General features: G+C 40.3%; 1 protein-coding gene across 1 annotated transcript in view; it reads left to right on the forward strand.

Annotated features, from left to right (window-relative positions):
* MSH2 (mutS homolog 2) overlaps positions 1–22,342 on the forward strand; it is a 53,293-nt gene that overhangs the window by 6,892 nt on the left and 24,059 nt on the right. The window contains exons 4-8 of the mRNA XM_014311148.2: positions 2,096–2,250; positions 2,644–2,922; positions 3,227–3,373; positions 4,371–4,520; positions 6,739–6,872. Coding sequence (XP_014166623.1) covers positions 2,096–2,250; positions 2,644–2,922; positions 3,227–3,373; positions 4,371–4,520; positions 6,739–6,872 — 865 coding nt within the window. The remainder of the gene's footprint in view (positions 1–2,095; positions 2,251–2,643; positions 2,923–3,226; positions 3,374–4,370; positions 4,521–6,738; positions 6,873–22,342) is intronic.

Consider the following 22,342-nt stretch of genomic DNA (forward strand, 5'->3'; position numbering starts at 1 on the left):
CACCCCCGGGAGGCCCTGGCAGGCGATGCCCCCTTGCCAAGGCCGAGGCGTGCGGGTGTCACAAGGATCGGGCTCACGGTGACGTTGCGGGGCTGGCGTGGGCTCAGGCCGGGGTGGGCGGTGCTGCCGGTCCTTTCCCGCCCTCTCGGTGCTGCCGGTCCTTTCCCGCGGATGGATGCGGGAAGGGAGATGCTGAGAGGTGGCCGTGTCCCGTGTCCGCTCTGGTTCATGGAGGCCGGGAATCGCTGAGAACAGTTCTTTACTTTCACGTGTTTCTGTGTGTTTTGTGAGATTTTCTTTTCCATCCACCCCGTGCTGCTTTTCGTTTATCACTTGGTATAAGGCAGTGCAGCTTGCAGATGTGGGTGTAAGAGCATCAAGATAAATTATCTTGTCGGAAGGTACAAACCTTAGTATTGGCCTTAATCTCGGAGAACACAGTGCTGCTGAGTTATTGAGTTACTGTGTTATCTGAGTTATTGGCTCAGGTTTTGCAGAATAAAACCTCTTTTAATGAATCAAAATTTTTTTTGCGTGAGCAACAGCATTAAAAACATGACATTCTCATATGCTTTTTCCTTTCTATTGTGACTGATGAGGTCACAGGTAAAAAACCCCAACATTTAAATACCCCAGCTCTCCCCAAAGCTTGATGTGTTTTCCAGACTGGAAGCATGCATCAGTATTATTGTTGTATTCAATTTGGAAGTTATTTTGCAGTTATTGTACATGATTTTGTAGTCATGTGACTACCAGCTCCAGTTTTAAACCCTCTAAAGCCTTATCTACCATATCCAACTAAAAGCATAAAACTGCACTTGTTGCTTTCAAGATGATTTCAAAGTACACATGAACTTCAGCTGCTCTCTACCCCCTGCTAGTGTATTGTATTGTTTCAACGAAAAAATAAGTAAAATTGTGCTTTGTTGGGACAGTTCTGCCCTGGGAAAGAGAATATATGTAAAATAAGGGTTCTTTTATCTGTTTCAAAAAATCTTACTAGATGTTTGAGGAAAGAAAATGAAAAAACCCTATTTAAAATAAACCCATAAGTCCACACCTATGGGAGTGGAAGTTTGCTGTTTAACATCTTTGATGGAAAGGGAGGAAGAGCCTCAAATGTGATTAAGGCATGCTGCTAAAAGAGAGATGTGATACTCCCTGTTGCTTGTGCTTACTTGGTGCCTCACCTAACTCCGGTGTGTCTGATGCCATTCTGAGTTATTTCCACTTCCCAGCCTGGCAGAAAGCTTAATGTACTCACCTGCAATCCCCATGTGCTCAGCAGTGGAATTACCTTGTTCTGTGAGTAGGCTGCTGCTGGAGTTGGGGAGGTGGAAGTGGTGTTGCTCCTCTGGGCAGCTTCATGGAATTAAATTTGTTCAGCTGCATCATCTGCTTGCACATACAGGAGCAGAAGCAAGAAAAATGTCAATTAGGCAATTTCTAAGTTAGGTTTTAATGAAAACTGTTAATTTTTGTTTTTGATGATGTGTTGTTTTTACTGGATAAATTATGATGAGAGAGAAGTGTCTTGGCACAAGTGTTGTGTGAGTGTGAATAGGGTGGCAGTCTCTTCTGTCAACAGAAGCTGCTTATTCAGGAAAGACAAGATGTGCAGCAGGAGAAGCTGTAGCAGACTTCTAATCCTCATTAAATCAAAATGTGAGAAATATTAATTAGTAAACCAAGTCAAGAATATTGTGAGAAGGTGTCCTGGTTCAGGACAGAAGGGAAGAGTGAGAGGAACGTATCCCTTTGTATATATTTGTATATATTGATGAGAATATTATACATTATATATTATATTATACTATATGATTTATATATTATATTTATTAAGTGAAATTAGGAATCGAACATTGTTTTTATTTGGAGAGAGAGAATGCTTTCTTCATTTAATGTTTAATGTTGTGGTTTTGTGTTGTTTCATGAGTTCTACATGTTTGCTTCTTTGATGTTAAGACAGTGTCTTCTGAAGGCTGTTCTTGGGGATTTTGGTTACAGAAAATAAGAAAATAAGCTTTATGAACAAATTCAGCTGTCTCATAATTTTCTTTTTCTTTTTTTTTTTTTTTTTTTTTTTTTTTTTTAGGAACTGAGAAGCTTGAGAGTGTTGTGCTTAGTAAAATGAACTTTGAATCCTTTGTGAGGGACCTGCTTCTGGTTCGTCATTACAGAGTCGAAGTTTACAAGAACAAAGCAGGGAGCAAATCTGTCAAAGAAAATGACTGGTATTTGGCTTACAAGGTACAATTTTCAACCTTTTTTTATAGTTGTGAGATGAAAGAAAAAAGCCCCATAGCTTTTTCCTGCTTGGAGTTTTGGGATTTTGAGGGACTGATGATGAAAAGTCACACCTGATTGTTTTATATTGGTTATATAGCTGTTATGCATGTTGCTGTATTTTCTACTGCTCTAAGGCTGAAGGAGCTTGCCTTATGTTGGGAAATAAAGGAAACCTGAAGTGCTTTCCTCTCTGTAGGTGATATGTTAAATTCAAATGGTTAAAAACCAGAATAGCTGTGTATTTGATATGAATGGACTGTGCAGTACTTAGTTTGATGAGTTGTTATTTTGAAAGAAAGAAAGCAAGTGTGTGTGTACAATTCTTTTAATAAGCATTTCACTTTTTCTCACTAGGGTTCTCCAGGAAATCTTGCCCAGTTTGAGGACATTCTCTTTGCCAACAATGACATGTCCACAGCCATTGGGGTTGTGGGGGTGAAGCTGTCTGCTGCTGATGGACAGAGGGTGGTAGGAGTGGGCTATGTCGACACTACACTGAGAAAATTGAGTGTTTGTGAGTTCCCAGATAATGATCAGTTCTCCAACCTTGAAGCTCTACTGGTTCAGCTGGGCCCGAAGGAGTGTGTGCTGCCAGGAGGAGAGACTGCAGGAGAGATGGGGAAACTCAGACAAGTAAGGGAACCACTGTAGCTGACAGACAGAACCTCTAAAAAGCTCAGTTCTGTTTTTTTAGCCAGGCTCTGATTTGTGGAAAAACCACGGACCAATATCTTAATTCAAGGAAGTTATGATTTATGCATACAAAATTGATTTATTTGCCCTTTAATCAATAAAAATTCTAAAATCTTGCCTGTCATTCCTCTCCGTGCAGCCTAGCAGTAAATAAGTATCACTTCAGGGTTTGCTTCTATGTGGTCAGCATCTGTCCCTTAAATATTGAAATGAATGGATAACTGTGTGTGTTTGTGAACAACAGGTCATTCAGAGGGGAGGAATCCTGATTACAGACAGGAAGAAGGCAGATTTCACAACAAAAGATATTGTTCAGGATCTCAACCGCTTGTTGAAATCAAAAAAGGAAGAGCAGCTGAACAGTGCAGCACTGCCAGAGATGGAAAAGCAGGTGAGCAGTGTTCAATGTGCCTCTCTTTAAAAAGTGGAGTGGTGTGTGCACCTAATGGGAGCTGATCTCCTCTACATTCTTGCTGAAGTGTTCAGCGGTTCTGCTCAGCTTGCTCTCTGTCAGAGCTGGATACCAGGGCTCCTGGAGGAAATGGGAAAAAACATTCACTTATGGCTTTAAAGGAGAAACTCTAATAGGTAAGCAAATAGGCTGCAGAAGAGGTGCCTCCTGTTCATATTCTGTCTAGCCTAAGGACTGAAATACAATACTGTGGTTATTTTGCATGACAGGAAAATTGGTATTTGAAAACAGAGTAATGTTTATGATAATATTTTTGTTTTGTCTTAACAGCTTAAGTATATGATTTAGTGCCTGCATGTTTATTCTTAGCTGCAAACAAGAGGCAAGTTGTTGAGATAAACAAGTTTGAAAATGCCCCTCATTGCTGATGCTCACTGCAGGTGTAAGGTTCACAATTATCCTCTCTTAACGTGTCATTTCATAACAGATTAGAGTTGTTTGAAGTGTGTTGCAGCTGAACAAGTCAGTTGTGCTGCTGCCTCTCTTTTGTGCTGGCACTCAGCAGTGCTGTGCAGTGAGTCAGAGCAGATGCTTGTTCTGGCTGAAAACTAACCCTGAAACCATGTCCTGAGATGATCCAGCATATCTCACTGATCTGTGCAGTATAACTTGTTTGTGTTCCTGAGCTGGAAGCATCCTGATAACAGCTTTGGGAAGCTGGCAAGGTGTGCAACTTCACATTTTGTTGATCAGATTATGCAGATGGCTCGTGTGTTGTTCCTGCACCTGCCTAGAAAGACGTAGAACACCCCTATGGAAATGAAGTCTTGTCAAACAGGATGAGTCTCTCATAGCCCTGCCAGAGTTGGCATGGCTCAGAGTCCTCCCCAGCTGTAATTTTCTAGGAGCATTTATCAAATCCTCTTGGATTCATGGGTGTTTCTAACTAGAATGTGTTTTTTTAAAACAACTTCAGGTTGCTGTTTCGTCTTTGTCAGCTGTTATCAAGTTTTTGGAGTTGCTGTCAGACGAGTCTAATTTTGGACAGTTTGAACTGACTACCTTTGATCTTAGTCAATATATGGTTCTAGACAATGCAGCTGTTCAAGCCCTCAACCTTTTTCAGGTAAGAAATACCTACTTGAGTTAGTAACTGGTTTTCAAAATAATTACTGAGCTGCTTGATAATGAGCCTGGCTGCCCAACTGCAATTCCCCAGATCCTGATTAATGGCAACTTCTACATTTTAGCTTTGTTCTCAGTTACTCTCCTGCAATGTCTGTTTTAAACATTTAGATACTCTTACCACCTTTTTAATTTTTGTTTCTTGTTGGTTTATTTTAAATGTAGAAGGAGAGGGAGGATTATCAAGGAGGTAGGAAGTGGCCACAGTAGTGCTGTTCTTGGGAAAAGAATGCAAATTTCAGTTAGATGGTGTTACTGGAACATGTAACACATGACAGGAGCAGTGCCAGTGGTGTCAGGAAGGCAGGGCTGGCAGTGAACAGGACAGCACTTGAGAACATTCTGAAAGCACCATGTCATGTTAACTGTCATGTTTTGATGTCAGTTTTACCTTTTTTACACACATTTTCTACAAATCCAGACAGATTGACGGACTCCTTCATACCTCTTGCCAAGTCTGTTTTCCTGCTTTGCCCATTTCTGCAGTTAGAGGAAAGCATGGACTCAAAGTGGTGTGTTGTATCAGCTTTTCTCCTCTGTTTCCACTTTAGTAAGCCCTGCTTAATAATCTTTGCTTGGACCTAATCTGCTTGCATTTCAGATTTATAGGAAGATATTGCAGATTATGGCCCCTCTTTACTTTGGAGGAATTTCTGCAGGAAAACAGATTATGGCCCTTGTTTACTTTGGAGGAATTTCTGCAGGAAAAGAGAGCATATATTCAGCATCTGAGCTGGTTAGCCCCTGAAGAGAGGTGTTCTGAATTTTTTCAATTTTTTTTTTTATCTCCTGCTGCTGTGTGCCTCTCTAGGGAATGAAGCAAAAATTACATTTCTTCTCAAGCTTTATGGAGGGTGTTCTAGGAAGTTCTGTTTTAGCTACATTCCTTTACAAGTCCTTGCAGGTGTTACATGTTTTGTGATAGGAGATATGCTCCTGTGTCTTCAGGGGCTGTGAGCCTTGGAACAAAGGTTTTTCCGTGGAGCAGGAAGCTGCCTGCATGGTAGGATGTGTGTGGGGAGGTTTTTGGACAGCAGTAAAGCAAAGTCAAATTATTTTGTAGTTTGAGTTGCTCTGTGAGGTGTGTAGGTAAAGATCTTATGGTGCTGCAGATGCAGTTGGTGGTATGGAATGTAATCCTAAACACTGGATGTGCTGAAGTAGGTAATTTGTGTATATGTCTGTGTTCTGTGACACTTTCTTACATTCTGAAATTTTTAGTATCTCATACTGCCCAGAACACTGAGAATAGACCCATACACTTTAGATATCAGACATTCCAGGGGCTGAATGTGTCAATATTGCTTCTCATGGCATTCATTTCCTGTTCTTGTGACTGCAGTTCTACATACAGGAGCATCCAGACTCACTCCTGGTTGAATGCTTGCCTGCTGTTTTAATTGCAGCTTTTCTTGTGAAGAGGGGGTTGAGATTTTAATTTCAAAGTCAAGAGTTGAAACAAACTTGTTTGTTCAATATTTACCAAATTTTTTGCTTTGTAGCTGTTTGTGCAAAAACCAAATCATACCACAACAAAAATTCCCAAAAGGCTGTCTGGAGTCCAGCTAATATTAAACCTGAATTATGGGTAATGAACTGTAATTTGAACAGAGCTTAGTTTAGAGGTGTTTATAGCACTGTAGAGATGATCTGGGGAAGCTTGAAAGAATTCAAGTAACTGTTCTTCCCCACTGCCTGATTCTGTTGTGTTGTTCCCCTCCCAGCAACCCCCAAAGTTCTCAAACCAAACCCCTTGAACTCAAATCCTATTTCTTGCTGCTTTTTTGTGATGGACAGCACCCCTAATTTTTGACCTTGAGAAGAGCAAACTAGCAAATATGTAGATGTATTTCCACTTTTGCTACTCAAAGTGCAAACTGCCCCATGACTAAGTACACTTTTAACTTTGCTGTTCAGTCAGGATTGGTTCCAAAATAGACAAACCTACTTCCTTCCCATGTTCCAGGGACCAGAGTGTAAGTACTTTAATGCTGCCCTGTTTCATTTACCAGTTTTGGTGGGTGCCAAGTTTAATGGAAAAAAAAGCATGTTCTGTTCCTAAATAGCTGTGTGTCATTCAGTGGGTGTCAGTAAACTTCAGTAACTAATTTTTTTTTCCTTCTGTTCCCTTATTTTTTTTTTTATTTCATTCTTTCCAGAGTTCTGTGGAAAATGCAAATTCTGCACAGTCTCTAGCTGGTTTGCTGAATAAATGCAGAACCCCTCAAGGACAAAGACTAGTTAATCAGTGGATCAAACAACCACTTATGGACAAGACCAGAATTGAAGAAAGGTAACAATATTATGTGTTTAATAGACTTAAACACTTTAGTAACTATTTTATATAAGGCCCTTTCTTTTTAAGCACAGAATGCTAAAACCAAGAAATAGTAGTGGTTGGAGTCTGTGTGTGCTACCCTGTAATGCATTGCACTTAGAGCAGAATATATTTTTCTTTGAGATGCAAATTGGCAGGTTACTGTTAAATTAAATGCTTTCTACAATTATACATTTTAAAGAGGAGGTACAATATGTTTAGATGATCTGAATGGTGCTGTGCTACAGGCTAAGGCAGTGCAGCAGCCACTTACTGACTTTGTTCATATGCAAATGCTCAGTCTGTATAATAATGTTTTGATGTCACTTCAAGTTTACCAGTTTAAAAAAATCAACAAAACACCCAAGTAATTAAGCAGTTGTGACATCTTCCTGTTCCCAGAAGAAAGCTACTTCTGGTGACAGTAGGTCACTCTAATCATGCCTAGATAAGGTGGGGGCTTTTTCTTTCTTGCCCTTTGATCTTGGCCTCTGTCACAGTGTGGCTGCCCTGCCAGTAGATAACAGTATCAGTTGATAAGAAGCCTTAGAAAATCTGGTAAATCTCTGCTGAGAATTCACAGATGATTCTCAACCCTTCAGAGAGGAAAACTGCAAAGGCTGTGTTCCTACTGTGTGTGTTTGTCTTGAGTATGTTCACCCCGCAAGTACAAGTTACACCTTTTTTTAAACTACTCCTATATATACTGTCTTTTAATGATTTAAACCAAATTTCATGCAGCTGTAGCAATCAGCACTACAAAATGTGTATTAAAGTGTATCTTGACAAAGCAGAAGAGGCTGGAAAGTTGAGTTTAACTTTGATAGATTCTCTAAGGCTCATATTTCAGATCAGGCATTGCAGATATGTCTGTATATGCTCTTGGGCACAGATTCCTGCTACCAAAAAACGAAATCTTGGCTTGGATGTGCTGATATTTAAATAAGTTATGCAAAGAGTAGTTGTTTAAGTCCAGCTGGCACTAAGCACAGAGCTGCCTGCTCACCTCCCTGGTGGAATGGGGAGGAGAGGCAAAACCCAAAACACAGCACTGCACCGGCTACTGAGAAAAAGTAAACTCTGTGCCAGCCAAAATCAGGATGATGGTTTTCTCTCTAGATTTCTGGAGACTGAGTTATTCTGCTTCTTTTCAACAAGTTTTTCTACTCTACTTTTCCTCATCATTTGCAGAATGGTATGTAGTAACTTGATCAGAGCCCACTTAGAAATGTTGTTAATGTGACACTGAAATATTTGTTCCCAGATTTGTTGAATGCTGTATCTTACTTCTTCATGTGTTACAAAAGCTTTCATTGTTGGTTCTTGATTAAATACCCAAGATCATCTGTGCCTGTCAGTTTTGGATCTTAATATCTGAACTAAATTTAATTTTATGATTGTGTTGTTTTTAAAATTTTGAAGGTTTAGAACTCCCATCTTGTAGCTTTCTTATGTCAAAGTGCAACATTAGAAATCGTAACTTTTGTGTGACACGTTTGCTTATTATTCTACATCAGGAATCTTCCAAGTTTGGAAGATACAGTGTTTTCTTTGTAAAACTGGGGTTGAGTTGTAGGCAGAAAATGTAACTTGACCTGTTTTGTAGAGTTACTGTCACCTCTGTGTTTTGTGTTGCTATTCTCTGTGGCTGATGTTGGCTGCATGTAGGAAGAGGTGTATTTAAAGGAGGAGGGGAATAATTAAATAAAGTTAAGCTCTTAGTGAAGCCTGTAAAGGTCATTATATTCAAGTGTTATGAATTTGAAAGAAGTCCACTGATAACCTCCTGCATCTTGCCCAGCTGCAGAGACCTTGGAGCTGCAATTTGTTAAAAGTGCTTTGCTTTAACCTCTGCTAATGGGCACTGAAATGCCATAGAGACACCTTTTCACTTTATTCTGCTGCATTCTGTCTGAATGCATCTTGCTTTCAAGTACTACCTGGATGAGCTCAATTCTGTGAGATAAAAACTATGTAATTTACTTGGAAGCTTCATCCTCCCAAACTTTATGCTCTTCAGAGGGTGTAGGACTGTTCTTTTTTTAATCCCAAGGAACAAGTATGATGAGAGAAGCTGTTAGTGAGATGTACTGACAGATTTAAATATCTTTTAAAAGATACGCAGTTGCCAAGTTGTTTTCTGAAGACTTTACAGTATATTGTGGTTATTTTAAGGATTGTAAGCCACAGTTTAGAGCATAAGGTGGCTTGAGAAGGAAATACCTGGACTGTTGTTCCTTTACATCTCCTTTGTCATCAAGGGCAGCTACTGATTGTTTCTTAGCTTGGAGTGTGCCATGTTGAAGGAGCCCATTTAACACTAACCAGAGCAAAACTCCTCAAACCAAGCAGAACTGTCCCAGCTGGACTGATGTGGCTGTTTTGAAGGAAGCCTCCTGTTTTGCTTATACAGGGGATGTTTGACTTAACTGTTGTCCCAGTAGTGTAAAACTGGTGTCTGAAAGTTTTACTTTTTATTATTTTTCTCCGCAAGTTAGACTGTTGTAACCCTCTGCTAAGACCTGCAGGTGGTGCAAGTCATCTTTTGGAGATAAAGGAGTCCACTTGTTTCAGTAGTTTGTAATCTGCAGTGTGCTGTTAACCTCTGTGGAAAAATGGAACACAGAGTTGAATCAGCAGTCCATATTTACTATTGATACAGTAACAGCACAAATTAAAGTACATGGTGCACATGCTTCAGATAAAATGAGGTTTACTGACAGGAGCAGCTCCTGATGAGAGCAGAGAAAACAGGCTCCTGATGGCTGCCTGTCTTGTAAGACTTGGGGTTCTGCCAGTATCCAGCTGGTTTTCCTTGATTAAAAAAATAATTATCAGTCATAAGTATACACAATACAGCCCTACTTCTCCTGTGTGGTGTGTTCAGAAGGCAAGTACATGAGGTTCTTGCTCCTTGTCTCATAGTCAGCATATTTGAAATTAAAATGTAGTCGCAGAGGCAGCATGTGCAAATACAAGTATTAATTGCATAACCAAATTGACTGCAATACAGCTTCAGTATGTCGTGTTTATTCTCCAGGTACTGGAGAGTCTGAGGAATGTGGCACAGTGTAAAATAGAGCTTGTTCTGTTATGTCCTGAGAAGAGAGTTCATGCTGAATATATTTAATTTTTTTTCTGTTTTGGGGATAAACTCTGTCTGACATTTAAACACACCATAAATAAAAGATTCCAGCTCACCTTTTTAATGCTTTATGTATACTGTGGTTGAACCTCTTATGTGTCTGTGTCCCATGGAAAAGGTGCAGGGGTCTCAGAGGAGTTGAAGGCTGTACTCAAACATCACTTGCTCTGATCCAAGCCTATTTTGAGCTTTCCTCCTGTGTTTCTGAATATCATGCTGCATGGAGGCCACGTTGCTGAAACAAATCCTGTCTCTGGCTGAGTCAGCAAGTAATACATTTGGGAAGCTCAAGGTGAATAAATGGCTAGAAGGGTAAAACTTCCAAGTTTGTAGAACATTTTCATGCATCATGATTATTTAAGTAGCAGTTTGTTTAAAAAATAAAGAAAACCCAACCCTAGCTTGTTGCCTTGAGACAAGAAGAAGAAGAAACATAATCTAAGGCCCTGGCTCTCTTGGAGCACCTTGGGTGAGGCATGGGGCTGGTCAGACTCTGGAATGTGTGCTCAGAGAGGTGAGGGGATCTCTGTTCTTGCTCAGTGTTTGGCTGAAATTAGCCTTGTTTTGAGCAAGGGCAGTAACCAGAGGCCTGCAGTTCCAATGGGGGCTGTTCTGCTGTTAAGGTTTCACTGCTTTTGTGTTCTTTTCTAACCTGCAGCTGTCCCTGCAAAGCTCTGTTGCTTTTGTTGTTCTGGTTAGCAGCTCTGCAGAGACCTTCAGTGCTTTTCAGGGCCTCTCCAGAGGCACAGACTGAGCCCAGCTGCATTAGCAGTGTCTGCTGGCTGTGTCCTCATTGAGGGAGGGGAAGATGTGACCAGCTTGGAGTTTGTCTAAATGACCCCTTTAAAATGCATTTTAGGCACTGGGAGTGCTCCTAATGCCTCTAGGGAAGCTTCTGAAATACAGATTGAATCTGAGCAGATTTGAAGACAGAAATGTGATTTCTTATTGTCATGGAGATCATGGTGCAATAAATATTTCCCATGAAAGAAGCTGTCATTCCAGTGACATGAAAATGGTGTTGGCTTCCAGTAAGCCTCGAAAATTGTCACCTCTGTCATTCCAAAAGTTACCCATCACCAAGTTTCCTAGAGAAATGTTTGGAGCTTGAATCTCTCAATGCTTCTTCTTTAACCCTCTTCACCTATGTTTACTGTTTTCAAAACTACTAATTTACCTCTGTTTTTATTTGGGTTTGCTTGTAAAACTGAGTTTGCTGTTGAGTGCTGCCTAGAGACATTAAACTGGAGCTCTGCTAGTCAAGCACACATCACACAGGCCATGTCTCCAGGAAGGAATTGCCATCAAAATCCCAGGCTCTCAAAACCTACCCAAAGGCTTAATTTGCTGTGTTGCAAAAAGACTTTATTTTTAGTTTTCTTGGCTGAGGAGCTGAAAAAAAGACTCCTTTCATGACACCTTCAGGTGTGGGAAAGACAGTGTTGGTGTTTGTATCCTGCTTGTTTGTATTCTGTTATCCAGATCGTTTGTCTGCTGGGTCAGGGATCAGCAATCAGTGTTGCAGATCTATAAATTATAGGTGGCATTGAGTGGTGCAGCACTGAGCAGGTAGTCATAGTATCTCCTCATTGATACTTCCAGCTCACCCACTTCTTCCTGACGAGTCCTCACTTGATGCAAAATAAATAGAAGGATTAAGCTTTTAGTCATTTCCTTTGTGTCTGAGTTTTGAGGCTCAACAGAAATGAAAATTAAACTAAAATTTGATTGAAATGTCAGATTGGTTTTCAGACTTGTAAGACACGATGAAACTGCTATTTATTTAGGGAAATGTGAATCTGTAGCTGCCATACTGTTCTTTGGCTCTCATCCTGCCAAAATGAGGTGAAAGGCACTTACTGCCATAGTTAAATTTTGCTTAGAATCTGTGTTTGGGTATTCATTCCATTAAGTTTCCATTATGTATAGAAACTTAATATGCACAGGTGCAAAGCTCTCAGGTTTGTAAGTGTCCTTGGTAGTCAGTGTTTTGAGCACTGGACACAGAAATATGGTTTGTTCTCTGTGAAAGAACAGTGACCGCATTATTGTTTCTGCTTTGCTTAGTTTATGTCCAAGAACATTAGAAAGGTGGCATGTTAGGATGCTGCAATGGAAGCTCTTGGCAAGAAAATTTTGTCTTGGCTTGTAATTTAATTTCATTTATCATGTGTGAGGATTGTAAGAGTCTTTAATGTTTTGTTGACATACAGTTTTGAGTTTCTTCAGTACAGAATGAATGCAAATGAAGAAATATTTGTTTTTCGACAGCTAAGAAATAGAACTTGTTCAGTTTGCTCTGAGTTTGCACAAGCTTAAAGAAATGCACAAGTTAGCAATTTAAAAGGCTATTAATGTTGATGGAGTAGTGTAATAAATGTAACCTCTTAATTTTAATAATGTGTGGAAACTTGTAAGGAATAAAGCACAAAAAAAAAAATTAATGAAAATACCTTTTCCTTAGCTGACTCTAGTCTTTGAGACCGTGCAGTAATACACTTTTAACACGGTATCCCAAAGTACCATATTTAATTAAAAAGCAAGACTGGCAGAAAACCTCCATGGTTTAAGGCATTAAGCTGGGACACAGCTTCTGCTGATTTCCATCTTGGGGCAGGTTTTGGGTGGAGCAGTTTCACTCTGTGGGGTTAATGAAGGTGCCCATGACTGTATTTGGTGAGTCCTTGCTCCATCCTCTTCACTGTTCTTTGTTACCATATAAGAAATGGAGGTTTATTAGGAATTCCTGAAAGATGGGCTTAGTTGTTTTGTCTGGAAGCCTAAATACTGTGTTTTTCTTGTCTTTATACAAATTAGGATCTTTTTGTCTTCATGTCCTTGACACTTGTGGCCCTGAATTGTTTCATGGATGGCTCACACTTAAAATCACTTTAAATCAAAAGGTTCAGTCATGCTTCCCTAGCTGTGTACTGCCACCTGCTCCCTTGCAATTGGCGCTGGTGTTCCTGTAGCTGACTCCTTCATCTTTTGATGGGGAGTTTATCATGCTTAAACAACCAAAGGTGTCATGTTGGATAGCAGATAATCCAGAAAAATTCAGCAGTTGCCAGAAGGGGCACTCCATGCCTCCTACTTCCTTTTTTTTTTGTTTCACATCTAAAAATCAGTTTGATTTGGCTTGTTCACCTGATGAAAAATAGTCCATGAGAAAGTGAGGAAAGTTGTCATCCAAAATTAATCCTTTTGCCCCTCTGCAGCTGGTCCATGAGCTGCTATTCTCATGAACATCCTAAGTGCAGGTCAGCAAGTACCAGAAGCCAGGATTTGTTCACATTTAATAATCTGACTTGAGCTCGTTTTCTGCAGCTCAAACAGTACTTTGACTATTTTGGAGATTATGCCACTTGATTTATGTTGTGAGTCAGATTGCCAAACTTGCTGCAGGAGGATAGAATGGATATCTGCCTATCCTTGGATTGGAATAGTGAATCTGTGAAATGGAGCTGTGCACTACCATTGCTCAATAAACCTGCTGCTTGCCTGACAAATTAGCCATGAAGATGCTATTAGAGTATTTTTAGCTCCTACAGAAAACAGACAATGAAAATTTTATGAAAAAGACTATGTGCATGGAAATAAACATTGGGAAGACAAAAAATACATCTCTGACAAAGATTTCGGGAGATATTTCTTGCTTTATGAGCTATCCTTGTATCACTTTTGTCTGTACAGTTCCTTGAGGGTAAGAGACTGCTTAGTCCAGCAAGGTTGCAGTGGGGTTTGAGGTGGGAAAGGATTTGCTGTGTTGAATATTCAGAATTCAACTTTGCTGATACTCTTTTTTTTCTTCTATAAACATGGATGTTTAAAAGGTGGGAAGACTTGTTTATCATTCTGTGTAGTAGCGTGTTACTATAAGGTGAGAATTTCCCTTTTTTATGCCAGTTCCTCTTCTGGTGAGCTGTTTCATTCATTAGGGGTAATAATTTTGTAATTCCTTAGCTGTGAAAGAGGAGGGGAGGGGAATCCAATCTCTTTAGATTTGTGCTGTTACGTAAAACTAGTTTGAGTGGCAGTTCTTGGTAATAATGAAAGAGTACTTTGTTCTTATTTGGCAAATCCAGCTTCTGGGAAAAGAAAGTAATGGTTTGTTTTCCTTGTCTATCAGTTAGATAGTGACTGGTACTGTGTGTAACACACCCAGGCTGAGGAGTGGGAAACAAAAGACACCTGGTTCAGATTTGAGGTGTGACTGGGGTGATTGTGTAGGTGTCATTTGGATGAACAGGTGCATGAAAGTTTCTTCAGAATCTAGACAGGAGCAATACTCCTTGTTTTAAATGCTCTGATATTTTCAGGACCTGAGTTTTGTTGAGCCAGGGCTGGTCTGCCATGGGAATGTGGAGCACTCCCAGCCGTGAGGTGGTGGCAGGGAGATGTCCCTGTGTCCCTGCTGCAGGGCATGGGTGGCCTTCAATCTCACCTGGAGGGAAGCAGGGGGAGCCCTGGCAAGCTCTGGTCACCTCCTGCCTGCAGAAATGCTCCTCAGATCCCCTCTGCATTCCTGTGAAACAGCTCACAGCTGCTGGCCACAGGCAGGGTGCTGGTTAATGGGCACTGCTGCCAGCCTTGCCTTGGGAATGATGGAAAGATCTCTCCTCTTCTTTCTTCTTCTTTCTTTCTTCTTCTTTCTTTCTTCTTCTTTCTTTCTTCTTCTTTCTTTCTTCTTCTTTCTTTCTTCTTTGTTTCCTTCCTTTCCTTCCTTTCCTTCCTTCTTCCTTCCCTCCCTCCCCTTCTTCCCTCTCCTCTTGTAGGGAATTTCTGTGCCTGCCTCCCAGTCCTGCACTTGCTCCTAGTTCTGGCTGGAGGAGGCCAAGCAGGGCTCTGCTCCTGTGGTGCTGCTTTATTTCATGTTCCTCAGCGTGATGCCAGGCACTCGCTTCCCTCAGGCTCTGAAAATATTGCTGCAGTCTGCTTCAGGAGCAAAGTCTTAATTGCATCAAGTGGTACTTTGCTGACAAGATTTAAGACCAAATATTTTATTTTTCTGCTGAAGAATTGTTTTCTTCTTTACTTTGCTTGACCTGCTGAGGTCAGAAAGTTCATAATGACTTGTGCAAAAATATTGAATTATTGGTAACATCAGGCTTGGATAAGTATCTTGTGGAGAAAAAAACCCTCTTATTATTTTAACTGCCTTTCCTGATAATCCTGTCTTATTTTTTATTCTGATCTTATTATCTTGCCTCATAGTCAGTACATGCAGTTTTCAATGCTTGATTTCTGTAAAAAATTTTCATGCTTGATTTCTATAAAAAATAGTTACTTTGTGCCTGGTGCTCCAATAGAACCCCAGGGCTTTAATTTGCTCTCTAGCCTTTGGCATAATACTCAAATAGTGTATTCAGAAATTCATGTAGGGTGGTGAAGAGTCTGTTGCTTCCCTGATCCATATTAATTTTATGTTATATAAATATAACTGATCTACAGGAGTGTGAACTCTGTTTATTTGGATGACTGCATTTATTTGATTAGAAAATTTCTCTGTAAATGGACTGTCCTGAAGTTAGAAATATCCATTATTATTGTTATGGTAGGATGGTTTAGGGACTAATTAGGGATACTAGAAAAGGCATGAGACTGATGTTTGACTGTGGCTTTCTCTTACATTGTTGAATATTACAGGTTTAACAGCAGGGAGCCTGATCTGTGCTGCTGCTTAGTAGCATACTGTGTACCCAGAGCTCTGGAAAGTGTGTGCAGTTTGATTTCTGTGGCTCTCCTAGGGTCTAAAGCTGCTCTTCAAACCTTGCACTCCGTATTACAAGGGATTAGACTTCAGCAGGGCTGTGAGAAACAGGGTATTCATGGACTCTTCAAGTTACATTTAAGATTAAAGGACAATAGGACTGGGTTCTGAGGAGCTGCACTGTTACAACGGAGTGAAAGGCAGTTGTTAGTGCTAAATGCATTCTGAGGGCTTCAGATCCATGCCTACAGATAGATCCTTGGTTTAGTTCATTTAAAACTTGGTGGGGAGAATATGGAGGTAGGAGAGCAGTGGTAGCAGCCCTACCTCACACCTCTCCTGGTGGCAGTGCTGCTTTCTGCCACCTTGGAAGTGCTGCTGGGACTGGGGCTTGAGGGCATCATTTCCCAGCCACTCTAGGCCAACATCAGGACTCAGCTGGGCTGGTCCACAGCTGGCAGGGCCACCCAGGGTCAGGTGCTTCAGGGGAGCCGGAGGTGAAGAGTAAACCCAGCCACAGCAAATGAAGATGTGTGTTTGTGTCTTGGTTTGGAAAGACGGGTGCCTGCTAAGGAAGGCAGGAGCCTCCCCATCCCTCCAAATTGCTATAAATTTTAAATTAAGGGGCTCTCAGGCAAAAAATATGGGAGCACGAAATAACAATTCTTTAATAGGGAAGAAAAATAAAATTATAAAGTAAACAATGCAGCACACTAGAACAACACTGACAGAGTCAGAACCCAACCTGACACCTTGTTGGTCAGGGTGTTGGTAGCAGTCCAATTGGAAATTGGCTGCAGTCCTCCTGAAGTGCCAGGTGTGGTTCTGTTGGAGCAGGGGGTCTTGTAGAGAAGGATGTATTCTTCCTCTGAAGATCCAGTGGAAGAAGAGGCAGCTGCTGTTCCTCTGGGAATCCAGTGGAGAAGCTGTGCTGGTGTTTCAGAACCTCCGGATTATATCGGGGTAGCAGTGCTTGGCTCCTCCCTCTGGGCGGAACATCTCCCAATGGGATGTTATAGTTATTATCAGTCATGCACTGACATTCAATAGCCTCTTATCAGCAGATGTCCCTTGAGGGAGGAGTGACTGTGAGCACTCAGAGAGATAAAGCAAACTGCTCACTTGACAAAAGATAATCTGCCATACAGATGGTAATAGAAAACATCTTGCCTTGCAATCTGGAACAGTTTGAGGAGGGGCTGCAGCTGGGAGCATCCCCCTCAGTGTCAAGCTGAGGTGGCCACAGGTGCCTCTCCCAGGTTTTGTTCCTCCACACTTTGTGGTTGGGCTGTGGATCTGCTGCACCCCTGAGCCAGCTCCTCTTTGGTCTCTCTGACTTCTTTGTTTCAGCAGAGGGGAAGTTTTGGTACTCTGTTTGGGTCTAGAGCTGTGAATGGTTGCAAAATCTTATAAGAGGCTACAGAGGTGATCAGAGTCCAAGGAGTGCTGTCATCTTCCTGGGGTGACAGCATTGTCTCTCTGAGAACACAGGCATTACAGGTGAACTGTGAAATGCATCCCCCTGGGGCTCTTTGTTCCTGGTTTGCTGTTTCTGTTCATCTACTGTATGATACAATATCTTCCTATTTATTAAAAGCCTGCAATTTCATATCCCTCACATAAAACTGTAATGCACTTCAAATTCTGGATTGAGGAAGAATATACACTGTTCTACTTCTTCACTGTCAGCTTCAAAGTTGTCTTTTGTAAGCAACTATCTTTTAGTGTAGCTTTTTGGGGGTGTTTAGGTCGTGACAGTGATTTTCAGGGAGGGAAGCTGTGAAGTAATTTGATAATACAGAAACATTCAGAAACTGAGGAAACAAAACAGCTTTGTGCTCACGTGGCAGGAGGAAACAATGACAAGGTTTGGGCAAGGGTGGGTGGGAAAGGTTTTGAGCCATTTAGCATGGAGGGGAGTCCCTGTGAAGGTGCAGGCTGCTCTTTTTTTGGCAGACAGTAGGAAGAAGTCTTGAATACCTGAGCACAAGCCTCCCACCTGGGTGTCTTGGGATTGCCTGGGTTGTTTCTGAATTTATAGACCCTTGTGTGTCCATGCAAATTTGGGAGGGCTGGAGGAGAGCTTGCTCTGGTGAACAGCTTGTGATACTCAGACACAAGATTTTGGACCCTGAATGATATTGGATGGCCAAATTGGTACAATTTCATTAAAACAGCAGTAAGATTCTGACCCCTTGCTTGAGATAGTCTGTCTCATATGTAACAAGTGCTGGAGAGGTGTATGTACTTATCCAGAAAGCAACATTCTGAGTTCCTTGGGAATCAAAAACCTGGATTCAGATCTAGTGTCCTCAAAGTACTGGAGGAACTGGAACCTGTTGTGAGCCCCTTCCAAGGTTATTCCTGTGGCTTGGGTAAATGTTGCCATCAGCTGGAGCTGCCAGAAACCAGAGCAATTTCTGGCTGTGCAAAGGCTCCAGTATGTGCTGAGTGGGGACTGAGATCAGTGATCCTAAGCCTATGATGTATGACTAAAATAAAATGGCTTTTGATGCTATTTGTCTCTCTAAAGCTGCTGGTTCTTTATTCCTCAGGGTTTGTGTTACATTTCTTTCTAATTGTTTGCAAAGACTGCTCTAGTTTCATAAAAAAAAGTCTTTTATGCATAACTAAGCACTTCCAAAAGCATGTGTGGGTTGCCTAGCTATTTTGCATTGTTATTTCTTTGTGCCCATCTGAGAAATTTTGGATGTTATTTTTATAAATGCGTGCAACAGCTCTGATTGTCTGAGGCAAAATGACCTGGGATGGTCAGTGTGATTTTTATGCTGCTGTGTGCTGAATTACTAAAGTAATTTTTAGTTATCAGGGTTCAGATTTTGGATTTAGGCTCCGATGTGCCAATCTTAGGTGTCTGCCTTAATGCTTCAAGGGCTGTAAAGCATACTGAAATTCTTTGGCATGAAAAGAGCTTTGTAAATTTAAGGTCTCTACTGCTTAGCTGAGGCAGCAAGCTGGATTATGGCTGATTTTTGGGAGAGAGATGATTGTTTAGGGAACCACTTGGTCACCAGGAGAAGTTTATAAAGGGACCTTAGGGGACAGTGCCTTGCTTATTTCTGGTTGGAGAAAGAGAATTTGGCATATTTGTCTACTACAGCAACTTGCTGTGGTCTGGGCTGCCTCCAGGGTGTTAAAATACTGTGTGCCTTGTGTGAAAAAGAAAACCCAATTAGAGCAGGTAAGGTGGTGGGTATCATTTTACATGTCTAGGTTAAGCATGTCCAGGGAGGATTTGCTTTGGCTACATTGGGTTAAGAAAAGATCTGAGTTTGAGAGAAACCTGAGGGAAACAAAATAATGGTGTGTGAGGTGTTTTTCCACTTTCCTTTGTATAAGGAAAATATGAAATTAAAGTGATGCAGCTGTGCATATTCTGAAACTCGTGGTGAGATGAAAGTCTCAGTATATTTTAAAGCAGTCCTTAATATGCTGCTTTTGTAAGTGGTATTTCTTGATTAAAATTCTGCATAATCAAGTAGAACAGTTGGTCAGGAAAGTTGGTCTTAATCTGCAGTCAAAAAAATTCTTTAACAGGCAGAGAATTTATGCTTTTCAGAAGACTCAGCTGTTAGATAGTCAGGGGAGTTACAAACTTCAAAGTCTTCTTGAAAGTAAGTCAGCTTCTCCTGTAAGAGAGGGCATTCTTAGTTTATTTCAGTATTAACACTTTTCCCCATGTGTTATGTGGAATTCTTAGTACAATTTTTTTTTCTGAAAACATCTATGAGTAATTGGGATTTAAAGTCACTACCTTGAAGTAATAACTAAATATTTATTACTCATTATTAAATATGTATTAGTGATTACATATGGATCCCAGTTTCATGAAATGGTAAAAAAATCCCTCAGTCCTTTTTTTAAGCAGAGGTGCTTGAGGGAAATGTTTTCTTTCCTGCATGGACAGAGAGGTGCAGAGCTGTTCAGGGTTTTGTAGAATGTTGGTGGAGGAGAGATTAAAACTCTAGGTGCTTTATAACTAATCTTACTGCACAGTGGTTTGTTGGATTTTTGGTTTGGTTTTTTTTTGGTTTGGTTTTTTTTTTGGGTTTTTTTGTGTTTTTTTTTTTTTTTTGTTTGGTTTTTTTTTTTTTTGTTTTGTTTGTTTGTTTGTTTGGGGTTTTTTTTTTGTTTGTTTTTTTGGGGGTTTTTTTTTTTTGGTTTTTTTTGGTGCTGAACAGTCCTGCTCGGGCATTATAAATACTCTATTCCTTCTACCTGTGATCTTTTATTTTAGTCTATTAGTTTAGTTATTATTTTTACAAACACAATGATTTTCTTTCTTCTTAAAAATCTGTATACAAATCTGGCATGGTTAGTACCTGTTTTTTTTCCAATTTTCTTTTTTTCTTAAACTATTTCTCCTATTAACTTAAACTTTGGTATTCTGTGTAAAAATCTAGAAATAGAGTTAAACCCTCCTGGCAACATCTATGTTGAGGCACCTTAAAATGCTGATGAAAAATGCTGCACTGGTGTAGCCAGGGAAGCAGAAATCTCTTCTGATGTCAGATGTGATGCAGACATGAGTGGAATGGAAGCAGCGTGTCGAGGCTCAGGAAAGTGTGTGACATATATTAGATTGCAAAAACAGATTTTTGTTGTCTTTTTCTGTGTGTGTGTGTGTGTGGTACATTGGCGTTCTGTCAGAAGCTGGTTCAAGAGATGCTTCTTACTAGGAGTAAAACTGGGGAAAAGATGGAATGTTTTGAGTTGGAGTCTGGAATATCCAGCAGAAACATGGGAGATGAGTGGGGTTTTTCCTCTCTCTGTCTCCCAGAGCACACTAAGCCTAATGACACTTTTTAGAGCACAGAATTCAAGGCTGGTAAACAGCCATGGCTGTGCTTAGCAGGAATAAAAGGTGGTTACTGTTCCCAGATTAAAGAAAAGCACTTGTGCTGATTTTCTGTTACATTGCTGCAGTCTTGTTTGCTGGTTTTACAGATTTAAATAACTGTCTTGAAACAGATTTCCTTTATTCTAGTGTGGTTTCACTACTTATAATTGTTTCTGTTATCTTGACTGTGCTGCCTTAGATCTGGGGTGGAAAGTTTTGCCCTATTTTCCTTTCATTTTGGCTGTGTGACAGAAATGAGTTATCTAGTGTTGTCAGCTGTTGTTTGGTTACACTTTCTTGGAATTTTAAAAATTTGTTTCTTTTTGTATTTCCTTTTTTTTTTCTCCCCTCTTAGTTGAACTTTATATATTAAAAACAATCTGTCATTTGATTTCATTATTACTTGTGAGCATTATTCATGGCTTATGGTTGCATTACCTTTCTATTCAGCAGCCTTGTATGTATTCTTACCAACAGAAAATTGTGATGCAAAATGTGGCATGAACACAAACCTGTCAGATGTATCTTTGTGGTTGGCAAATGTAGGGGGGAAGATAGAACAGTACCAGGAAGGTCATGAAATGTTAGTCTAATTATCATGGTTTTGGCAGAGGAAAATTGTTCATGCTGATCTGAGAAATCTTTGAACTTGTCAATGTGGACAAAAGAGGAGGGGAAAAAAATAAATTAGTGCTTTCAAAATGGCTTTGACAGGTCTTATCCAAGAGGCTGTTGAACAAGCTGAGGGAGTAGTGGGATGAAAGTGAAGGGTTTTTTTGTGGAAAAGGCACAAATGGGGAAAAAACCCCCTAGATCCTGGTAAAGATAAACTCAAGGCTACAGAAGCTGTGCTTGAGATGTTCTAGAATGACTTAGAGCAGCTGTGCAAATTTAGTAAGTTTTCAGAAGTGATTCTGTGCATGTATCTGTATGCTAGCATTACTGATTTTCTAAGGACCTCTTGGAGGAAAATCTAAGTTCTCTGACTTTAAACATGAGCCACAAGAGGGCAAGATAGCATGTGATGTTGATGGTGAACTTTAATTTTGCACATTCTTGCATGTGTGAAATTGGTCATCAAAATAAGAAAAAAAAAGTAGTTTTTATACTTGAAATTTCAAAGTTGAAATCATGGGGTAGTCAGTAGTTTAAGCAGGTTGGATAAACCCAGAAAGTTCTTGTTTCCTGCTGCAGGCAGGAACAGTATTTCTCTGGGTTAAAATTCACTTTGATAATGGATAAACATTCCAAATGTGTCTTGCTTTCTTCCTGGTGCTTTTTAAAAGTGAAGAAATGTTGGGATTTTTTTAAAGTGAAGTAAGGTGTCTTTAAACCAGAAATTCATGCAATTTTCCTCATAATAGAATATGAAGGTATTTTGCAACTAGTTCCCCTTTATGGGTTGATGGTGTGGTGATATTTTGATAGTGGAGAAATAATAAATAAGTTTACAAATATTGCATAATACCTGGGAAGTGAGAGGACATAACATCAGGGCAGTACAAGCTTTTGTGTGTTTGCCATGACTGCAACTGCTGAAGACCAGGGAAGCTAACAGCAGAAATACATGGGTGTGCTAGATGGAGAAGTTTATAATAAAATCCTGCTTTGTTTTTGCCAAAGGAATTGTTTCCAGATTACAGGAACTAAAAATGGCCAAGCTGCTTGGTTCCTGTGGGGAGGTTCATGTTGGCAAGTTGGTTCCTTCTCTAATCCCTTAGTGGGGAAGG

Source organism: Geospiza fortis, unplaced genomic scaffold (assembly GCF_000277835.1).
Source record: "Geospiza fortis unplaced genomic scaffold, GeoFor_1.0 scaffold149, whole genome shotgun sequence".
Classification (NCBI taxonomy): Eukaryota; Metazoa; Chordata; class Aves; order Passeriformes; family Thraupidae; genus Geospiza; species Geospiza fortis.